At 42.7% G+C, this 21,031-nt stretch overlaps 1 protein-coding gene across 1 annotated transcript in view; it reads right to left on the bottom strand.

Annotated features, from left to right (window-relative positions):
• Positions 1-2,752: 2,752 nt before the first annotated feature.
• The window catches only part of LOC121192169 (POU domain, class 2, transcription factor 2), a 53,448-nt gene continuing 35,169 nt past the window's right edge, over positions 2,753-21,031 (bottom strand). The window contains exons 2-16 of the mRNA XM_041053745.1: positions 14,312-14,377; positions 13,997-14,025; positions 13,639-13,695; positions 12,085-12,222; positions 10,654-10,929; positions 10,191-10,305; positions 9,896-9,987; positions 8,573-8,836; positions 8,342-8,483; positions 7,796-7,944; positions 7,305-7,502; positions 7,151-7,199; positions 6,385-6,532; positions 5,543-5,616; positions 2,753-3,135 (exon numbers count right to left, since the gene is read on the bottom strand). Coding sequence (XP_040909679.1) covers positions 2,753-3,135; positions 5,543-5,616; positions 6,385-6,532; positions 7,151-7,199; positions 7,305-7,502; positions 7,796-7,944; positions 8,342-8,483; positions 8,573-8,836; positions 9,896-9,987; positions 10,191-10,305; positions 10,654-10,929; positions 12,085-12,222; positions 13,639-13,695; positions 13,997-14,025; positions 14,312-14,377 — 2,180 coding nt within the window. The remainder of the gene's footprint in view (positions 3,136-5,542; positions 5,617-6,384; positions 6,533-7,150; positions 7,200-7,304; positions 7,503-7,795; positions 7,945-8,341; positions 8,484-8,572; positions 8,837-9,895; positions 9,988-10,190; positions 10,306-10,653; positions 10,930-12,084; positions 12,223-13,638; positions 13,696-13,996; positions 14,026-14,311; positions 14,378-21,031) is intronic.

Below are 21,031 nucleotides of genomic sequence, written 5' to 3'. Positions count from 1 at the left end.
GGTGTTGTTTGTTTTATGGTTTGGTTTGTATGCAAGAGAATTATCTTTACACTGACACATGCTCACACAAACACACACTCTCATGCATGCATGTATACACCTGCATACACACACTCTCTCTCACACACACACACAAACACACACACACACACACACACTTCAGCTGAGCCACTCCTCCAACTTGTGCATTGGTTTGGTTGTTCTATTTGGTATGGTTGTGTCTCTAAAACGTTTTGCTTTTGGTTTTCAGTTTTGGCTTTTTCACGACATTCTGGATCAACTAAAACACTTTTTTTTTTATCTTGGAAGCTACATTTTCACAGTTATTTCCAAACGTAAACAAAAATAAAAACCCAGAGCACAACTGAAGAAACAAGAAGATATGAAAATGGGCAACACGTTGCCCGACCCACCACCTCCCTGCCCCGCCCCGACCCACCCCGCCCCTCCCTCCCGCCGCATAATAAGTAGAAAGCAATGAGACAAATCCATACATCATTAACAGACACACCATGGAAAGCAAAAACAAAAATATATATATTCTCAAAGTCAGTTTGTTGAGGTTATTCCATATTTTATCCATCCAGGAAAAAGAAAGTGAGAACAAAGCCGAGGTCGCCGGCAGAGGGAGGAAGGGAACGATTTCTGTCTGTTGATACAAGAACAGCAACCACAGTTAAAGACGAACAGACAGACAGGGCCTTACTCTCCCCTTTTCTCCCCTCGTCCTCCCCCTCTTTGTTTGTATTTGGTTTAGTTACAGTTCAGTCACTCGTACATAACTAGTAGCAGTAGTAGTAGCTTTTGGTTTTGGGTTACTTTTTGGTTTTTTGGTCCGCCGCTTTGAGCGCACCTCCTCTTGCTCCTATTCCTCCTTTTTTCTTCTTCTCCTCCTCTTCTTGCTTTCCCCTGCAGCTTTTCAAACCTTTGGCTCCTCTGCTCCTGACCACTTCTCCTTCTCCTCCTTTTCTTCTTCTTCTCCTCTTTTCTTTTGGCCCTTTGATCTGATCTTTGGAGACAAAGGAGAGGGGCAGATGGGAGGGAGGGATGGAGGGCAGGGGTTTGGGGGCAGTAAGGGGAACGCCGGTGCTTCACCTCTTTCTTTTGTTCTTTTTTTTTTGGTTTGGACTCTTTCTTATGCTTGTAGTGTGTGTATGCATGTTTTTTTCCCTTTGACACTGCTGAGGTTTTGTCTGGACGCTCGTCTCTCGGGCGAATCTAGAGACAACGCTGCCAGAGGCGATGCTTTGGTATCCAAGAGTGACTGTCTGGTGGTAGATGAGCAGTCTGGAAAGTGACATGACGATGGTATGGGGTGATAATAAATAAAAGAAAGCAAATAATGCTGAAAAAAATACAGAGACTTTGTCCACATTTGCCCACGGTATGTGTGTGTGTGTGTCCTCTTCGTAGGCAGTATGAATTCTGTTGAGTTTGTATACTTCAGTTTGAGAAAACATTAAAAATACAATGAGAATACTGATGATGATGATAATAGTGATGAAAATCCTGCCAGAAATTAAGATGTAAATAATCCCACAAATTCACTGTGGATCTTCTGAGTTGAGCTCAACGTCCAACAAATTTGACCAATACAGAAATGTTAACTTTAAATGGGATTTTCCAACGTTTAAAGCTGTTTTCAGCCTGTTCATGTGGCACAAAGGTGGATTTTGCCGCATAGTTGGATTTAATAAATACCAGAGAGCTCAGGCATCCACAGGAAAGCTTTTTAAAGTTATATTTATACTACAGTAGGTGCGGATTGGCATCTTACCTGACGCTATAGTAATTATAGCAGTAAACTCCACCCATCTACTGCTCCATGCTGGATAAAACAAACACTGTGTGTTGTAATGAAAGGTAGGTTCATCATGGTAAAGCTGTAAAGAGAGAGGTAGGTAGATACCCTGCATGTGGCATCAGCTGTAAAAGATTGAACTGTTCTTATTTGACAAGAAATACCATAAACAGCGATCAATACAAAATAATAGAAAAATAAATGTTTTGTAAATCTTTAACTCAAGATGAAAATAACAGAAATCCTGAGTGAAATGGAAAATGTTTGGCATGAAGTAGAATGAAGTTCCGAACTGATCCTGGACAGATCAGAATGTAAAAGTCTTTTTGAACTAAAGCTTTTCTCTCCGTTTATTGTTTTTTTTTTGTCTTTTTTTGGTTTTCAGTTTTTGGTATTTGGAGATTTTGGTTTTCATCTTTGTAGGTGTGTGTTTCTATTCTAGCGTCTTTTCTTTTTTAAATTTGGTTGCAGCCACCTTCCTGACCTTCTGAGCTTGTTAAACAAGTCTTTTCTTTTTGCCTCCCATCTCTCACACACAGTTTCAGTTCTCATCCCTGCCCTCATCGAGTTTTTTTTTTCCTCCAGCCGATAAAAAGCCTGGTGTTTGATCCCCGATGCCAAGCAAAAAGACTCCTCAGTGCCACCTCTCCAGCTGTAGATCATTATTTGGTTTCAAATTCCTCCCCTCCATTCTGCAGTTCTCTCTGTCCTCTCCATCCTCCCTCTCTGTTTGCTTCCTCCCCTCCTTCATCTGTGTATATTTTTGGCTTCAGAAGACTTCAGCGGGGAGTCACAGAGAGACGAAATCAGCGATGGATCAGACAGAGAGATGGCTTTGGTTGAAAGGCGAGGTCGTAAATTTAGATTTATAAAGCTCCTTTAACACTCTGTTTGCTCCTTTTCCTCCTCCTCGTCATCCTCTGATAGGATACTTTGGCTGTCAGTCAGGGATCACTCGGCCATGGCCCCTCCCAGGGGTGGTGGCGAGGCTTCGCTGAAGGAACAGAAAGAGGTGGGGCTTGAACAAGGAGAAGCGGACTCCTCAGGGCACGAGGTTGGGCTCATAAGGTTGCTGGCACCGGGGGGCGGAGACTGGGAGAAGGAAGGCCTTGGGCCACACCCACCACCGCTGCTGCTGCTCACCAGTCCCAAAGCGGGCGTGGAGGCTGTTGCCATGGAGCCGGTGACCATGGGGAGGAGGGTGGGGCGGTTGAGGAAGAGAGAGGGGCGGAGGGAGGGGGGGACAGCGGGACCCCCAGGTCCGCCCAAAAGCATGTGACCCGCTCCTCCCTCGAGGCTGGAGATGGACAGCTGACCGCTGCTGGCTGCCAGGGCTGGTAGGGATGGAAGGGAGGATGATGAGGAGAAGAAGAGCATGGACAGGGATGGAGGAAGGACATGAAGATGAGGGTAGAGAGAGAAGGAGGAAGATGAGGAGGAGGAGGAGGAGGAGGAGGAGGAGGAGGGGAAGAAAGACAAAAAGATGATGTGAAAAAGTAACAAGGGATACAGAGCAAGATGGAAAGCAAGGAAAGAAAGGGGGATGAAAATAGACAAAGGAAAAAAGTAATGAGGACAAAGTGACGGTGTGATGAAGAGAGAGGAAAGAGGAGGAAGAGCAGGATAGTAGTGGAAGTGAAGAGGATGAAGAGGGGAAAGATAGGACAGTAAAAAATGGAGAAAGGACAGAGGAGGAGGTGAAGAGAAAGATGGTTAGAGTGATTAATGGAAGCAAAAAAGAGAAAATGTGAATAAAAGAAGTTAAAGTGGATGAGAAAAGAGAGGTAGAAGATTGAAAAAGACAGGAAGTAAAAGGAAGTCAGCGAACACATCGGACACATCAGCAACAGGAAACATTTAAAACCTGGATGGAGGGGATGAAGATGATGAGGAAGGTCTGCAGAGTACAGCAGCCTCTTTACAAAAACTGATAACGATAAACACTTTTTATACATTGTTTTATCTATAATAGAGAAATAAATGACTGAGAATGAAGCCACTGAAGGGTTGGTTCACCAAAATCACAACAAAACAACTTTCAAACAAATATCCCAACACTTTCTGTGATTCAAAACAGGGAACTGTTGACAGTTTGTATGTATATTAACCAGAGTAACGGGGAAATGCTGATTGAATTGTAGATCTTTGAAATGTAATTTGTCAGAGCTGAGAGCTTTTAGAAAGATTTTAAAAAAATCTTTCTACAAGGCTCAATACCACGAGAGATAAGTAAGAAAATATGTTTTGTTTTGTTTTTTGTATTTAGGGTGAACTGACCCTTTAGGAATCAATGCAATGTTGAATGAATATATGATGAAAGGTCTTTAACCATAACTCTTTAATGCAAGAAGACAAATGCCAGAGAGTAAAGAATGAAGATGGAGATGGTTATTTACTATGTATGCACATGTACACACACACACACACACACACACACACACACACACACACACACACACACACACACACACACACAAACTACCAGGTGTTTATTTGAAATATTCTGTGAGTTTTAAAACATGTTTAAAGTTGAAAGAAAATTCTGTTCTGTGGCATCAAGCTAAGAATCATTTACATTAATTAATCTGATTATTTCCTCTATTTAATTATTAATCGTTACGTCAGCGAATGGTGATAAATGCCCATCACAAATTTCCAAAGCCCAAGGTGGTGTTTTCAAATGTGACAGTTCAAAACCCAAAGATATTCAGTTCGCTGTCATGAAAAATCAAGAAAATCAGCAAATATCAACCTGAGAATTTCTTTAAAAACAACTTAAAACCATTAATTTGTTAACAAAAAAAGCTGCCAATTAATTTTCTGTTAATCGACTAATCACTGCAGCTCTAATTCAAACACGATATTCCAGTGAGAGACAACAAAACACGGCAGAATAACCCGTCCATCAGTCCAACAGAGAGTGAAACCTGCTGACTTCTGAATTCCTGTGTAACAGCAAACACCTTTATCCGTTACAGCACCATGAGTGTAAACATTCATAGAGCGTGCGGCCCCACAGGGAATCAAACCAGAAATCTTTTCACGTCAACACTTCATCTAAACCCCGTCTTTTCACTGAGGCTCCTCTTTCTTCTCTCCTTCCGCCTGTAACTCTATCAGAGTTGGCAGTGCCAGAGCTGCAGTTTCCATAACAGACTGTATCCTTCTCATCAGCACATGGCCCGGAGGAGGCCGGCTCTGAATGCCGCCCGAACAGAGCGGGAGAAAAAGGGGAAGGTCTGAATCGGCGCTATAGGGAGATGGAGCACATGACGGATTCAAAGCTGAGCTTATTAGTGATGCTTAATTGATTTGGCAGGAGATCGTCTCTTTCAAAAAGGGGAATTTTGAGTGGAAACTAGTTTTTTTTAGCCAACAGGCCTCGATATACTGAGAGGGAGGGGATTGTGCCTGTTCAACTGTTTACTGTAAGCTGACTTGGCCTCTTAATCTTTGCCATAAGGGGCTCTTGTCACTTGGTGATAATAGCAGGCCATTGTATGAGAATCAAATTGAATCTTTCATCATACTGAGTGATTCAGAAAGTTTGTGCTGAGGGGGAGGAGTGTGCGCCGGGCTCGCTGTTGGCTACTGAGGCTTTGCAAGGAAATTCATTTTGGTCAGAATGGATGAAGGATGAAATGGGAAGTGGTCTTTAGAAATAGAGACTCGTGAAGACTCGGTGAGCTGGAGGGGACAGTCTGCATGCACCAACACATACATGCACTCATGCACACACACCTTGCATGGTAGCCAGGGGATTGCTGCCGATGAGGGCCTGGTTCATCCCTGTGCTTACTCCAATCATTGTGTTCCTGAAATGTGGATGGGCCACGAATTCACGAGCACACACACACACACATGGACAGTCACACATGTAGAGAAACAGTTGGCAGGTTAATGGGGCCCAGCATATTTAACAGCGACGCAGACCTGAAGGCTTCAGCCTCTTGTCTTGTGTTTAATGGTGGAATTGAAGCAGCAGCTTCTCGTATTTTTGAACCTCACATTTTCTGTCTGGGTCAAAACTGCATGCCATAGCTTGTACAGATATTTCAAAAGCTCTTATTTTGTCTCAGTGTGCGTGAACATGTAGAATTGCAGTCAAACTGGTGCGACAGCAGCCTGACTGATACCCTGAAAGGCTGATTACTCTGAAACATGCAGCGACATATGTATCAGGGGCTGTCAAGTTAAAGACGCTGTTATTACAGAGTTCAGAAGGTTTGACTCGTTCACAAAAAAAACCTGTGAGCCATTTTGCGCTTTGTTTCTTATTTGTGCTTTCAGTGAGCACAGCAGAGACGAGAACGAGCTCTGATTTTTCATTTTGGAGTAAAACATGTTTCTTTCTTCCATCCAGGGCTGCAACTAATGATTGTATTCATTATCAGTTCATATGTTGATGTGTTTTTCCATTTATTTTTTAGTTTATAAAAAATTCTGAACATGGAAATAATGGAAAATACACAAGTGGCTTTCACAAGTGATAGCTGAACTAATCGGTATACTTCTGCCTCCTTGGAACAAAGGATAAGACGACACCGGTATTTTTAAAAAAATGCACCATTATCGACACTCACCCAGTGCTGAGCCCATGGGCCCCGAGGCTGGGAGGGGCGGGGCTGGCTGTGCTATGAGGAGGCGGAGTCACAGAAGAAGAGGTGGAGCCGACCGCAGCCGAGCTGACGGGAGTCATGGGGCAGGACGCTGAAGGTGATGAACTGGAGGCTGAGAGGAAGAGAAGAGTTTGTTGTCAGTGCACAGATGAGTTACAGCGTTATTACTAAGTAAACACTCCGGTGACACCGTTCGTCAGCGGCTAGGATCCCGACCTTTTTCAGTGTCTTCTTCGACTCCATTCAACTTCAGACTAGAGAGAGAAGTTTGCGACTGAAAAGTATTAGCCTCGGCTCAACGGGCCAATAAATTTCCAGCTGTGTTTGTTACCTGTCAGGTCATCTGTCATATCTGTGAAGCCTGGGATAGCTCACGCTGGAGCCAGGGTCTATAAATCACGAGGACGAGTCATGACTCATGGAGGTAAACAACTCAAGATGGGACCGGTGCTTCCATGTTGTTGTCAACAAAACATCATTGTTTTCTATTTCAGTCTTTGTCTCACAGAAATCATTTTTTTTAAAGCGATGATTCTTCAGTGTTTCATCAAACCAGCGAAAGGCTCTGACAATAGAGAAATATCTACTTCTTCCAAATAATGTCAGGACCAGTTTAATCTTGCTGTGACTGACCTTTGGGGTCCAAAAACACATTTGAGAAGCACTGCTCTAACCTTTAATAATTCATTGATGAGGCTCTACACAGGCACAAACAGTAATTACAGCTCACCTGTTGTGCTGAGGCTGGTGGTGACCTGGGACAGACCCTGACTCGATATCTGGAGAGAGTGAGGGGCAAGAAATTAGGAAACAAATACCAGGTCAACTCTGAAATTACACAAAAAAAAGTGTTGAAGCGGTGAAGGGTTAGTGGCGGACTGTACCATGTGCGGGCTGTAGCAGGGGGCTTTGTGCGTCACAACAGGCGAGGTCTGGCTGGGCAGGGGAGGGGTGGTGCTGCTGGAAGGGTTGATGCGTTTCTCTTTCTGCCGGCGGTTGCAGAACCAAACACGAATCACCTCCTTCTCCATGTTGAGCTGCTCCGCCATCAGCAGGATCTCTTCCGAGGTAGGCTTCTGGTTCTGAGGAAGAAAGCACCAGGTGGATGAGTAAATGATGCAGATGAGGACGCACTGAAACTGATGTAGGTTTCTGTCTGAAAAATTATAATTGTAGTTACTTCATTAAAAAGACCCCCCTGGTTTGGAGGGACAGAGGCAGGAAACATTTTAATAATAAAAAACACCTGATAAATCTAATCCAGTCCAGTACATGAGCTCAGCCACATATTCTACCTTTGCAAAGCCTATAATTGCCAGTTTTTTGTTGACACTGTCAGAGAAGTGTTGCGCTTCAGTTCCCTTCAGTCTCCTACCGTGCTGAAGTTGCGCTCTAGGATCACTCGCACGTTGGTCTCGATGCTGGTGCGTTTCTTCCTGCGTCGGCCGGGTAGCCCCTCGATTCCCAACATCGGGGAGGAGATAGAGGAGGGGCTGGGCAGCATGCTGTCTACTGCCATGGTTTCTGTCAGAAAGGGAGATGGGGACAGGTAGAGAGAGACAGAATAAAAGAGACAGAGACATGAAGACACGCAGGCCAACAGATAGAAAAGCACAAGAAAAACAGCAGTGAGGACAAGAATAGTTTAGTAAAAGAGTTCTCAGTCTTTGTACTTTGTACTGAATAACTGTATATAACTGAATTTTAGATTATTTAGTTACATTATATCTACACAAAACAAAACTGTCATCTGTGCCAGTATTTTTTTTCAAAAGAGCTGATTTCAAAAACTTCTCAGGGACCAAACTTTAATGATGTTATCTTTTTTTTTTAAAGACCTCAGGCTCTAACGGAATGGATAACAGATCACTGTTGACAACCAAGTAAAGGACACATGCTCCGGACAGTTTCAGGTACTCACCTGCGTCACTCAGCCACTTCTCCAGCAGTGGCTTCAGCTTGCACATGTTCTTAAAGCTCAGGTTGAGCGCCTCGAAGCGGGAGATGGTGGTCTGGCTGAAATCGTTGCCATACAGTTTGCCCATAGCCACGCCAACGTCTCCCTAATGGAAACACACAAACGGTGTCAGAAATACATGTACACACACACACACACACTCCTGTAAACCTTCATCTTATCCATGTCTTGTACCTGTGTGAACCCCAGCTTGATGCGTCGCTGTTTGAAGGTGCGGGCAAACTGCTCCAGCTCTTCCAGGTCGCTGGGCTCTTCCCCCATGTGACCCCCGTGGCCTCCAGGGTTCAAGCTGGTGCTCAGTGAGGAAGCCATGGCACTGCTGGAAGCAGGCGTAGCACCTACAGATGTCACGACACCAACGCCGCTGCTGCCGGTGGCAACTACCGAGCCACTGCTGCTGCTGCTTCCACCGACCACAACATCACTGCTCTTCTCCCTCTGTAGTGTGAGGAAGACAGAGAAGGAAATAAAACGTAAATGTGAGCCTCATTAAAACTGCATAAATCCAGGAGATGTTAGTACTGTGGGACACTGCTAAATTTCAGAAAGCTGTCAAGATATTGGAAAAAAAAAAACTCTTAGAAAAATGTATTTTCTCTTTCCAGGAACTGAAATAAACTGAATACAAATGAAATAATCAGCTGGGAAATATGCATTAAAAAAAACAATAATTTGACCTCGTGTGTCTTGACAAATGATACAGATTTGACAGATATCATACACAAAAAAAAAAAACCATGCCCATCTTTTATTCCAAACAGCAGAAAAAAATACTACGACTTTAATATTTGGTTAGTTGACTACAGGAGACAAATACACTGCATCAAAGCAGGAATGTGACCCTGTGAGCTTTGGGTGGATCAACTAATTGACCAGACATCATGCACGATATCTGCTGCTACACGCCTCATTTACATTCACCGTCTCTGTGCATAAAATACATGAACAAAGAGGGCACACCTGCCGTTGTGTTTGACACGGCTTCATCACTGCTTAATGAAAAATCCATAACGGCCGTGGCATGTGTGAGGATGCATTCATGCATTATGTTATAGAAGATAAAGGCTAAGGACACAAGGTGAGCTGTTTGACTTGGGTGTGAATATATCACCGAGACTGAGGATCCTCATTGGATTCAGAATCTGTGATGAAAAGGTGAAAAGAGCCTGCTATGAAAACACATCTCTCAACTTCTCTCCTTTGCAGCAGAGATCGGCCATTTGCCTAAAATATAAAGTGACTTCTGCTGCTCCACTTGGAGGATAATGAAGTGTGTTCTGCAGGTGGTGAGCAGCAGATGAAGGCTGATGGTGGTGAAGATCAGTCTGACAGATGCTCTGTGGTGCAGAGATCCAACATCTGTTTGATTTGCGTGACAAAGCACTTGTGTTGTAGGTGAGTTCTGCAGTCTCACAAGTTCTCTCTCACTCTTTCTTTCTCTGTTTCTGTCTCTCTCTCTCACACACACACACACACACACACACACAGATTTCCTACCTGTGCTTGAAGTCCCAGGCGAGGTGGTGTTGTCAGTAGTCCCCCTGGGCTTTGCTGAGGTAGCTGGATCAGATTTGGTGTCGAAAGCAAACCTGAGAAGATAAAAACAAATCAGCTGAACAATCAAATTATCACATTAATCCACCAGCAGAAGAAATCACTGAATACCTGTCTTTTAATTAAGGAATAAGACATACATCCAAATCACCAGTTTGAGTGGTCATTTTTCAGATTAACTGCTGTGTGGTTATGAGAGAGTGTTTCTAATTGTCAGATCTGAAGGGAGTTTCCTCACCCTGCTGTGGCTGCTGTGCCTGTGCTGGCTGAGACAGGAGGAACTGGGCAGGGGACTGGAGAGGATGACCCGGCATCAAAACCAGCTGCTGGAGCTGCAGCAGCTGCTGGATATCCTGGAACACGGACACGAGCAGGAATGCACCAGTCGCAAAAAAAATCTTTAAATATCATAATGTATCATAATTATATAAACATCATAAACAAATGATCATAAATAAATGGTTAGAAATGAGAAAACGTGTCAAGAGTACAAGTCAAAATTAACATCTGACCTGAATTTATTTTGGACATTTATTTATTTGTGTAAAGTTATTTTCGTCTTTCAGACTCTGTATGTTGTCGTCTGTAGGTATCTTTTGTTTGGATGGCTATTTGCAAATGTAAACTCAATTTAAAGTAAAATGAATTAATAAATAACACGTTTTAAACATGTTGTTCATTAAAGCTCTGCCTGCTCATACCTGCGCTGTGAGCTGGATTGGCTGCGACAGGGCCAGCTGTGGTGGCGGCGGAGGTGGGGCTTGGACTGTTTGCTCCTGTTTGGTTGGCTGTTGCTGCTGTTGCTGCTGAGACTGTGATTGGTTCTGCTGCTGCTGCTGGTTGGCTTGCTGCTGTGCAGCGGCGTGGGCAGCGTGAGCAGCGTGCGCGGCGTTCGACTGCTGAACGGCGGCTGCGAGGAGCTGTGCCTGAGCCTGTTGGAGGAGCAGCTGCTGTTGGGCCGGGAGGAGAGCAGCAAGCTGGGGGAGAGCAGGAGGAGGAGGAGGAGGAGGAAGAGAAGGAATGAAGTGGCGGCAACAAGGACAGTGAAACGAAATGAAATGAAAATGTGAACAAGCAAGGGGAAAAGGAACGGAAGAAGAAGAGGGAGAGGTGAAGGACAAGTACGACAGGACGAAAGGACGAGAGAATGAAGGGTAAAAAGAAGACAAAAACAAAGGTCAGGAGAGAGAACGAGAAAGAGCAGTGTCAGTTAAGCATTCCAGGAACAAAGGTGTAGGTGAATCTGTTAGCGGACAGTAAAAGCATGCCAGAGCAAGACAAGCGAGAAAAGCCACCCACTTCACTCAAAGAACATCCAGTTTAGGTATTTCACCCTAATGCACACACAGAACGATTTCAGTACAGGTTGTGCAGGTGTTTTCTTGTGCTTCAGGGCGGCCATGTGCTCAGACTGAATATTTTCCTGTGTGCTCGAGGGCGACAGTTGTCACATTACTTATGAACTAAACACAGGCATGTTCACACCAAGCTGCTTATTTGATTCTTGGACTATTTAACTTTTATGTTGTTGGATCATTTTAGCAGGTGAGAGCAGTGACTAAAAAAAAAGCTACCTAAAGCACAAATTTTAGACACAGACGTTTCATGCTCGAGCCGGCAGCTCATCGTTTTTTGGAAATCTCAGAGAAGTGAAATGAGCTGAGGGCAAACTGAAAGCTGGACAGGATAAAAAAGCACAGACGAGTTTGTCACGTTCAGCAACCATTTCAAGTGGGACTGCGACTGTTTGGCAAGTCATCAAAACCGCCTGCCAAACAAAGAATTTGGATATATGCACCTTTTGTTCAGACGCCGTGATTCACTTGTAATCGGGTGAACAAACTTTTTCACTTTGGATCGGATGAAAGAAAGTCCCTCGAGTGATCACACTTGATGTTTAGATGATCAACTTGAGACTAAAATGTGCTGGATTGTAGATTATTACACAACATTATGAGGTGTTGTACATTTTATACTCCGTAGTCTGGTGCTGATATTTTTCCAAAGCGTTTTTCTTGTCCAATCTAGAAATACAACATCGATACTGATCCAGAAAGGGATCAAATCTTCGAACCACACATCTGTTTTTACTCACTAATGTACTCTGTGTGTGTGTGTGTGTGTTTTCTTACCCCAGCTAGCTGACTCCCAGCCAGCATCAGTTGTGTGTGGTGGTGTTGGGTCTGTTGCTGCTGCTGTTGGGAGGGAGGTGCTGGAGGAGCAGGAGGAACAGTGCTATGGGTCATCTCAGAGCTCTCCTCGCTCTTTCCCTGAAGGACAGAGCAAAGGCAAATTTACCTTCACCAACAGTCATTTGTTTAAACGGCATTAATCCAAGGAAGCAACACACCGCATCACATTCACACTGTCACACACACGCCCACACACACATACTCAGGTCTCGGAGCTGATAAGTGCAGCCACTGTCGTCTACTACTGACAATCTGACTTATTAGATTGTTGTTTTCCTGGTGCTCCACCCCAGCCAGCCCCAGGTTTTTCTAATCTCAAGGCGGAAGTATATGAGAAATGATACTGAACCTGCACAAAAACAAAGTGCTGCTAAAAACAATGCTGAAAGAAATTGTCTCTTTAATTACAGGACCTCAACTTGAGGTGGGCGAATTTGAAAATCATGGTGTTAACCGTAAAATATGTGTGTCTCAGGGAGACGGTGAACACAACTGTCAAGACGAGAAATGTCGACCAGTCTTTTGCACACTTCAGCGATCAAAGCCAGGTTGACACATTATTTTTGTAGCCTCTGCATGTACAAACACACCAGTTTATATTTCTGCCGTCACTCTCTGTCTTTTGCTTTATCTCAGACATAGACTCAAGTCTTAAAACAGAGAGAGAGAAATGTGTTGGAAAGCATTTTTTAAAAATATGCAGCAGACTCCATCTTTCAGCAGCTGCATGATTACGAGTGCTGCAGAGCTAAAGTGATAAACCAGTTTAGGATCCACTCTCACGTACATTTGTGGTGTACTTTAACGATTTCTGAGAATGTAGAAGCACAACAAGATGAACGAGGTTGTGCAGGTGAAAAGAAAAAAGACAAAGTCCGAGGTGCTTCATTAGTTCTCCTTAGTGAGCTTGAGCTTCGCTCTCTGTCTTGCTGCTTCGCCCCGATTCACAGGTTGAAGCGTTTTCCGGTCATGTGACCCAAAGAACGAGTCAATCCTCGTCGTTTTCATGGTGTCAGAAACATTCCAAAGCCGCTGACCTCTGACCTCTAGCTGTCGCTACCTGCTCACAGTCCCGTCTTTACCCATCCATCACCGCTGTGCTGCGGTACATCTTTACGTCTATCACTCACTGTAGCTACATTCGCATCCTTCTTTCTCTCTGCGCTCTTTGTTTCCCAGTACAGTGGGTGTGGATGAGGTCACCTGATTTGCATGTTGGATGCTGCCTACAAGCATCTCACCCTGGGCGCCAAAGCCATATATCAAAACACAGATGCATTCCTGTCCACACACGTTCAAGTTCATTCACAATATAATCAAAGTTCACCTGCAGGGATGCAGACAGAGCCACACCCAGGTAGGCATTGTTCTTCTAAATATGCACGCGCACACACACACACACACACACACACACACACACACACACACACACACACACACACACACACACACACACACACACACACACACACACACACACACACTGTGGCTCACCTTGCTGCCAGCCAGTGTGGGAGAGAGGCTGAAGGGGCTGGTTTTCATTGGCTGGACCTGCGTCAAAACATACAAGTAAAAATAAAATAAGAATAAAATAAATAAATCAGTTACAGTTATAGTTACTCTCAGCCTTCAATGGACTTATCACTTATTCAAACATAAACAGCAGACAGGAAAAAATGTCCCTGACACTGTCGCTGCTCGGTGTTTGGAGCCAGAAACTACAGGGACATGTGGATGTTCCCAAAAATGCTAAGTAAAAAAACAGTTTATTTACAATTTGCAGTTTATTTTTACAATATACAAGACACGAGAGTGTTAGAGTCAGAGCTCACAGTGAATGTAGAGAACTAACCTGGTCATCGGGGCTGTTTCTGTCAGAGTCTGAAACACAGAGACACATGAATTGTTTATTAGACAGAGTGTGTGTGTTCACTGGATCATATAAATTGCACAACTCATTATTTGAGAGATGTAACATTCACTGGAAAACGAGAGTGTGACAGAATCAGACTGTGATCTGAAACAGATGAATTCATGTTCAGGCCCAATCAAATATATTCGAATAACTAAAACTTGCTGAGCAGGATTTGATATGCGTAAACAAAATGTAAGTGTTATTCATTCCATGAAATACGTATGTGTGTGTGTGTGTGTGTGTGTATTGTACCTGAACTGTCCCCTGGATAGTCAGCCCCAGGCTTCTCCTCCTCTGCTGCTTTAGACATCCTGATATCTGCAGGAAACACACACAGATACACATCAGACAGGTGCATGGAAAACACAAACAGGTAATATCTGGCTACCACAGCTGACAGTGTCAGAGAAGCAGAGGGTTGTTGGTTCAAATCCCACAGTTTTCTCTCCCTGTTTCTCTGGAGCACAGAATAAAAACGATGCATCACTTTTTTTACACAACAGTGAAACCGATGTTATTAATGTAAATTAAAGGAATATTATTAAAAAGATAAATGTTGAATGACAAAATAACATGTTGTGATATGAAATTAGTAACAATTTATACATTCAAATAACAAGCATTTGAATTATAATTTGAATTTGAATTAGAATTAAAATTTGTATTTAAATTTCGGAAAACAGCTGAAAATGATTTGACCCATTAACAAAACTACAGTCCAGAACAACTGTATATCAACTTTCTTTTTTAATGAGAATCTACTGGAATTTGAATTTGAAGATTTTAGTCAAACTTGGTAATAATTATAAACCTGCACACCTCTCATGTTAAACTATACAATGGGTTGTTTTCAATGTGGGGAAAAATATCACATCCTCACTGTGATATGAAGATCTCCACGTTTTAAACACTTTCAGCAACCTTCACCCTGCACTGCTTGTTTTCTTTAACAGTGCAGGTTTCCTGAAGGAGGTTAACGTCATTTTACAGGTCAAAGTTCAAGGGAGATCAAAGCTGTCGGAGAAAATCTTGGTCCGAATGAAACAAATAATTTCAAGAAATATCTGTGTGTAAAAGTGTGCTCATCATAAGTTGCCATGTCTTTCAAAAGAAGAAGTGGAAACAGAATGATATTGCTATTGTTCTGCGATAGCCTTGTTACTCCAGCACAAATGATGAAACCCTCTGAAACCTTGGATAAAATCAGAAATACATCACTCGAGATTAAACCAAAGATGTTTCTGTTAGTTCAGGTTTGGACGAAACAGACTGTTTTTTTTTTTTTAAACCAAGCAGATAATATAAGATTTTTAAAAAAAATTACTGCTGCTGATGATTTCATCCTGTTTTCATTAACTATGATCTGCAAACAACCAAGAAAAAAAAACTGTGCTAAGCAAAAACTTGACCAACAAAACTGATGATACTGTACTCTAATTTAGTTCTTTAAATGTAAACTTTATTGACCCTGGAGGCAGCACTGGGGTGAAGAATCAGCTCTTCGTGGCAGATATCATCCTAACTACCCTTGGTGTACCTTCTGTTTGTGGTGACTTCAGGGATTGCAGGGGTAATTGGTCCAGGAAGAACGACGCCAGAGTAACTGCTTACCTGTGCACCAGACATTACTCAGCACCACCGCCACTGCCGCCATCTTGGATAAAACACCTCTTCATCCCCTGCTCTATGCTCTTCACATCTGTCTGTCTCGCACTTTTATAAATCTTTTCTCTTCAGCTCAGGACTTCTGCAACGGCACCGGCTCAACCAGAAAGGAGACGTCTCGATAAAGACACAGTGACAGCGTTCTGTCTCTGAGACGAGGATCATGTGTCTGACGGGGGCTGAACTGTGAAAATACTCAAAGTACACCTGATAAAACTACAGCTAACAGCTTCTACGCTGTTATTCTTCCTCCATGCTATAATTATAACTACAGCTTCCGTCCTGCTGCCTCCGTTATACACTATGCACACACACACACACACACACACACACACACACACACACACACACACACACACACACACACACACACAAAAGGAGAGTCCACATTTTCTATGTGATTTATTGTAGAACATGTAAGACAAGAAAAGAACGAACAAGACAAAAGAAGAGAAGGGCTTATTGGAAATTATATATAAGCCCAGTGTGTGTGTGTGTGTGTGTGTGTGTGTGTGGTAATCTCATCATCAGGGTCACAGGCAAGTTCAAGGTGTGATGAGAGGAGGTGGAGAGGAAAGAAGGAAGGAGGGGGTATGAACGAGTAGGAGTGAGAGAGACAGAGGGAAAAAGAGAGAGACGTAAGGCTGCGCTGAAAAAATCAAAAATACAGAACAGGTATGAAAGAAAGAAAAGAGATAAGGACAAAAAAAGAAAAAAGAAAAAAAGCCTTTACCATACGCTTGTGTTTACAGTTCTCTTTTTCAAATTGGCTTCATTCCTTTTTCTTGTCTATAATAATGTACATTAATATCAACTTCAACCACTATGGTGATAACTCACCAAAATTAGGCATTAGAAGGACTTAAGCCCAGTCTGAAGCATAAAGTAGTTAATGGTACCATTGGTTTGTTATCCACTGAGGAAAAGGAAGTGGATAAATCTCAGTGTCTTGTATTGTTCACTGGGATCAAAATGTAAGAATGAAAACTGACCTGGTTTAATGTAATTAAAGGAAAATACATATTCTTCAAAGCCTGAATGGACATTGGCTCAGTAGAGAGTTTGCAGTTGCACAATGGAACCAGATGGTGGCAGCGCCCTCTTGTAAATGCTGAGCAGGAGTGTGTGTGTTGGTGTACCACACACCAGGCACATTAAAAGTCATCTGAAAAAATATCTTTGGTGTCGTCAGTAGTTAAATAGTAATAATTCAGACGTAAGAAGGAACAGTTTTGAGGCTGCAAACGTCTGCTGTTAAAGATAAATTTGGAAATAAGATCTCTGATTAACTAAGTAAACGAACGACCTGATACAGAAATATTAAAACTGGAGAGAGGCCCTGGAAACACAAACTTCACAGATGTGATATTCATCAAAGAGACAGAAACATTTTAAATATACATTTTAAGTTCCATTATTTATGTCAGAGTCTCCTTGGTTACAAACACAATTTACTGCTTTGGCCTTCAGCCACACATTAACTGACACCCAATCACCACGTGAACACAGAAATCCATCTGATGTTTTATTAAAATCCAATTATTAATTTTAATCCATCGACCGGACTGACTGAGCTGCATTTTACACGCGTCTCACTGCTGTTAACGTACAGAACAACAAACTAGTGTCGCAACATTCAGCTAAAATATTAAGCAATAAGTTAAATAGCACATCATAAAAAACATTAGTATTATTTCTACTCACTCCACTACTACTACCACTACCATTAGTGATATTGGTACTACTCACACCAACATTAATCTACTGCTGCAGCTACTGTCACTGCTACTGCAGCTTCTACTACAAGTACTGAAAAAGTGTCGACAGTACTACGACTACTGCGCCGCCAGTTAGTACTGTTACTACTACCACTACTATCACTGATACAAGTAGAACGATTATACACTCGACCGCTTACACAAACCCTCAGAAATACACTATTAAAAAAAAACAATTTATTAAAATGCTGAATGTAATACACTCCACTTCAAAACACACACACACACACACACATACTTTATTATTCCAGGCCCCTTCATCCTCTCAGCATATGAAGAGAGGGACCCCATAAAATCATTTTATCATCCACCCCCCATCTTTCCCCTAACGCCTCAACTGCCCCTAACCCCTCTGGCCATGGGGCCTTTTAACCCCCACCCCTCATCCATTTCAGCCACCTCATACATGCTAAAATATCAAACCACAGCAAACACCAAATGTCACAGATGTCCAGAACACATTAAATTTTATTTTCCCTGATCAGATTTTAGACCAAGCTATTTTTTTTTTTTTCCTAAACCACTTCACACACGTCTCTGCATCTACAGACGCGTTTGCCCACAGTCAATCTTCTTCCCTCGGCTGAATGTCACAGAAAACATCACATACATCACAACTCTCTGATTATGACAATTTCTGTATTTTGAACAAGCTGAACTCAGTGTAAAATCTCTCTCCAAGTTACAGTGACCACGGTCCCAGCACACACTTTTCCACTCCGTGGGGCAGTTTGACAGCAGCCATTTGAATGCAAGGCAGACCCCCCCCCCCCCCCCACCCCCCTTTTACTCATCCTATCAGTGCTAATAGCATAGAGAGAGGGAGAGAGGCCACTGGGCAGATGATGTATCTGTCTTCTGGGGTTGACATGGCCAGCCTGCCTGCGTGTGCGTTTGGTGTGTGTGTGTTGGGGGAAAGGAGGGGGGGTGGTGCAGGGTCACTGTCAGGGAATTAGAAACGGGGGAATGAGTGAGAGAGAGGTGGGGGACAGGGGGATAGAATGGCTGGAGGGGTCCTAAACTCACCCCCCTCCCCACCATTCTCCCTCCTTTTTGCCCACCCACCCCGCCTCGGTCACGCCTGTCAGGGGCCGGTGACAGACGGCGCGTGGGTTTATGTGTGTGTGTATGTTTGAGGGGGGTTGCCGGCGCTGTTTGGCGTGTGGATGTCAGAGGTCAGGCACATGGTCTCGGCCACCTCACACCTCACACACAAACACACACACACACACACACACAAACAAGCTGCCTGCCTTTTCCACCTGTCCCCTGTCACATTCACTACCAAACACACACACACACGCAGCGTCAACGAATCTCACATCTGCATCTGCAGTAAAGAGAAAATCTTTGAAATGATCCTTGTAACAGAGAAAGTCTCCAAAACTAAAAGCTGCAGTGAGATCGTATCATTTCATTAACTAATTAGTCCAACACACAGTTTTACCCTAAAAGAGAAACCCTGCTCTTTTTAACTTTAATCAGTTATCACAATTATAAGTTCATTTTCTAAAGCACTGCATTATATTTAGGGGTTAATCTTCTGATCATTTTCTCAATTAATCACTTAGTCTTAAAGATATATTTTTAATTGATATTTACAGCTCCTTCAAGCCCATGTAATGCCTCCAGTTTGCTTGTTTTGCTTGTTTAAAATCTAAAGATATTCAAACGTTATTTATGACAAAGAAAAGCAGCAAATCTTCAAATCACAGAGGCTGAAATTGGATAATTTTTGGCATTTTTGCCTGAAAACGATTGATTATGATCAAATATCTGCTGATTAATTTTCTGTTGATTGACTAATTGTTGCAGCTCTAATAATGTTAGATATTCCACAGCAAAGAGGCAAGGAAAGACTGAGAGTGCGATGTTAGAGACGAGCATTTCACACACCAAAGCTGGTGGATTTTAAACTCTTCAGTGAGGCCAAAAAGCTGCAAGGACTGTGGAGGGAATGATGATGATTTTAATTACTGTAACACACAAACTTTCAGTCATACAGATGTGAAAGGACTTTAGAACAACCCGAGATATGTCAGCATTGAAAAAAAAAAAAGAGCTGTCAGTTAATCAACTGTTTCTTGCTGTTTCTTGTGTTGAAGTGTCAAAAATTTCCAGGAATCCCAACAGGAGCGCTGAACGCCATACACAGGCAATTTCAGATTAAATGCTCAAAACTAAAATGAAATACAAATGTCTGTCTGTTTTTTCTTTTCTATTTAATTTCAAAGTCATAAGATGTGCTGAATTTAAAACTCAACTTCAAAGTTTAAAAGCTAAACTAGTATATACTGTACAGAAAGCATCCAAATCTCTTTTTCTGCTGGTTAAAAATCAACTTTCGATTCAACACATCTGAGAAAAGGACAATGTGTGTTATGTCTCAATTTTTAATGACCAGCTGAAAACAAAGATCAGAGCTCTGGACAGATTTGTTTGCATTTAATGAGAATATATTCTGCTTTAGATAAACAGAGAACCTGCCTCGTGTAGACTGTCGACTACACCGGCATTAAATAGCCGTGTTACCCAAACTGAATCCTGAAAATGAGAAATTACACTGTACTACCAACTACTGACTATATTTAATTTCCTATTCTACAGCCCACACTCAGCCTTACACAGCAATAGTTACTATTAACAGGATTCACATGTTGTTGGGTATTTATGTGGCTGACTGAATTCACAACATCCTCCATCTGAGAATAAGGCTGTTGTTCCTAATTTGGTGAGTCCTGCAGAGTTTCCCTTCAGCTGAAGAGCTCCAGTAGCTGCTCTCGTCTACCTACGCCTTCACCCCTGCTGAAAAATGATCCTTTTCAAGTCCGACCCCGGTTTAATAAGTCCTGAAGCAGAGAAACACACTGCTGGGACGCACACTGAATCACTTGTCACTTTTCAATATAAACCAAGTGTTTTTGGATTACTGGTGAGCATATTTGGCTGTGGAAACACCGAAAAATTGAGGGAACTTATTATGTTTGTTGTGTTGACAGGGAAAGCTAACGAGTTAGCTGCAGCATGCTAGTTGCCTCTACATTCCTGACTTGACATCTAGTGAAACAGAACCTGTGCTCCAGCTTCACACTTCCTATTAGCATCCCTCCTCCTTCACATTGTCCCTCACCTCCCACCTCTCTTTGTCCTCCACTCGGTCCATCCTTGATTTATTCTGATCTGTCTCATTTCCTCTCTTCCTCTTCTCCCTTAGCTATAATATGACCATCTCAGTTGAACTTCTCTCCAAGCTCCCCTCTTTCATCTAAACCCCTCTATCTGTTTTTCCTTCCCTTAATTCCTCCATTCCCACCTCCCTGTCTCTGTCAAATTTAATCTCTAACATCCCGTCTCCCTCTTCTCCCTCTAACCTCAGATTCTTTTAATCTCTCTCTCTCCCTCGGTTTCATTTTCCACAGCGTTTTGTCTTCTCTCTCTCTCTTTTTCATAAATCTTAGTTTTATTCAAATATTTGCTGAGCTGCTCTGGAGGCAGAAACAAACACACTGGCAGAAATAACTCTCATTTG

Source organism: Toxotes jaculatrix, chromosome 13 (genome assembly GCF_017976425.1).
Source record: "Toxotes jaculatrix isolate fToxJac2 chromosome 13, fToxJac2.pri, whole genome shotgun sequence".
NCBI lineage: Eukaryota > Metazoa > Chordata > Actinopteri > Toxotidae > Toxotes > Toxotes jaculatrix.
The sequence above is the reverse complement of the archived record's forward strand: the minus strand, read 5'-3'. Positions and strand labels throughout refer to the sequence as shown.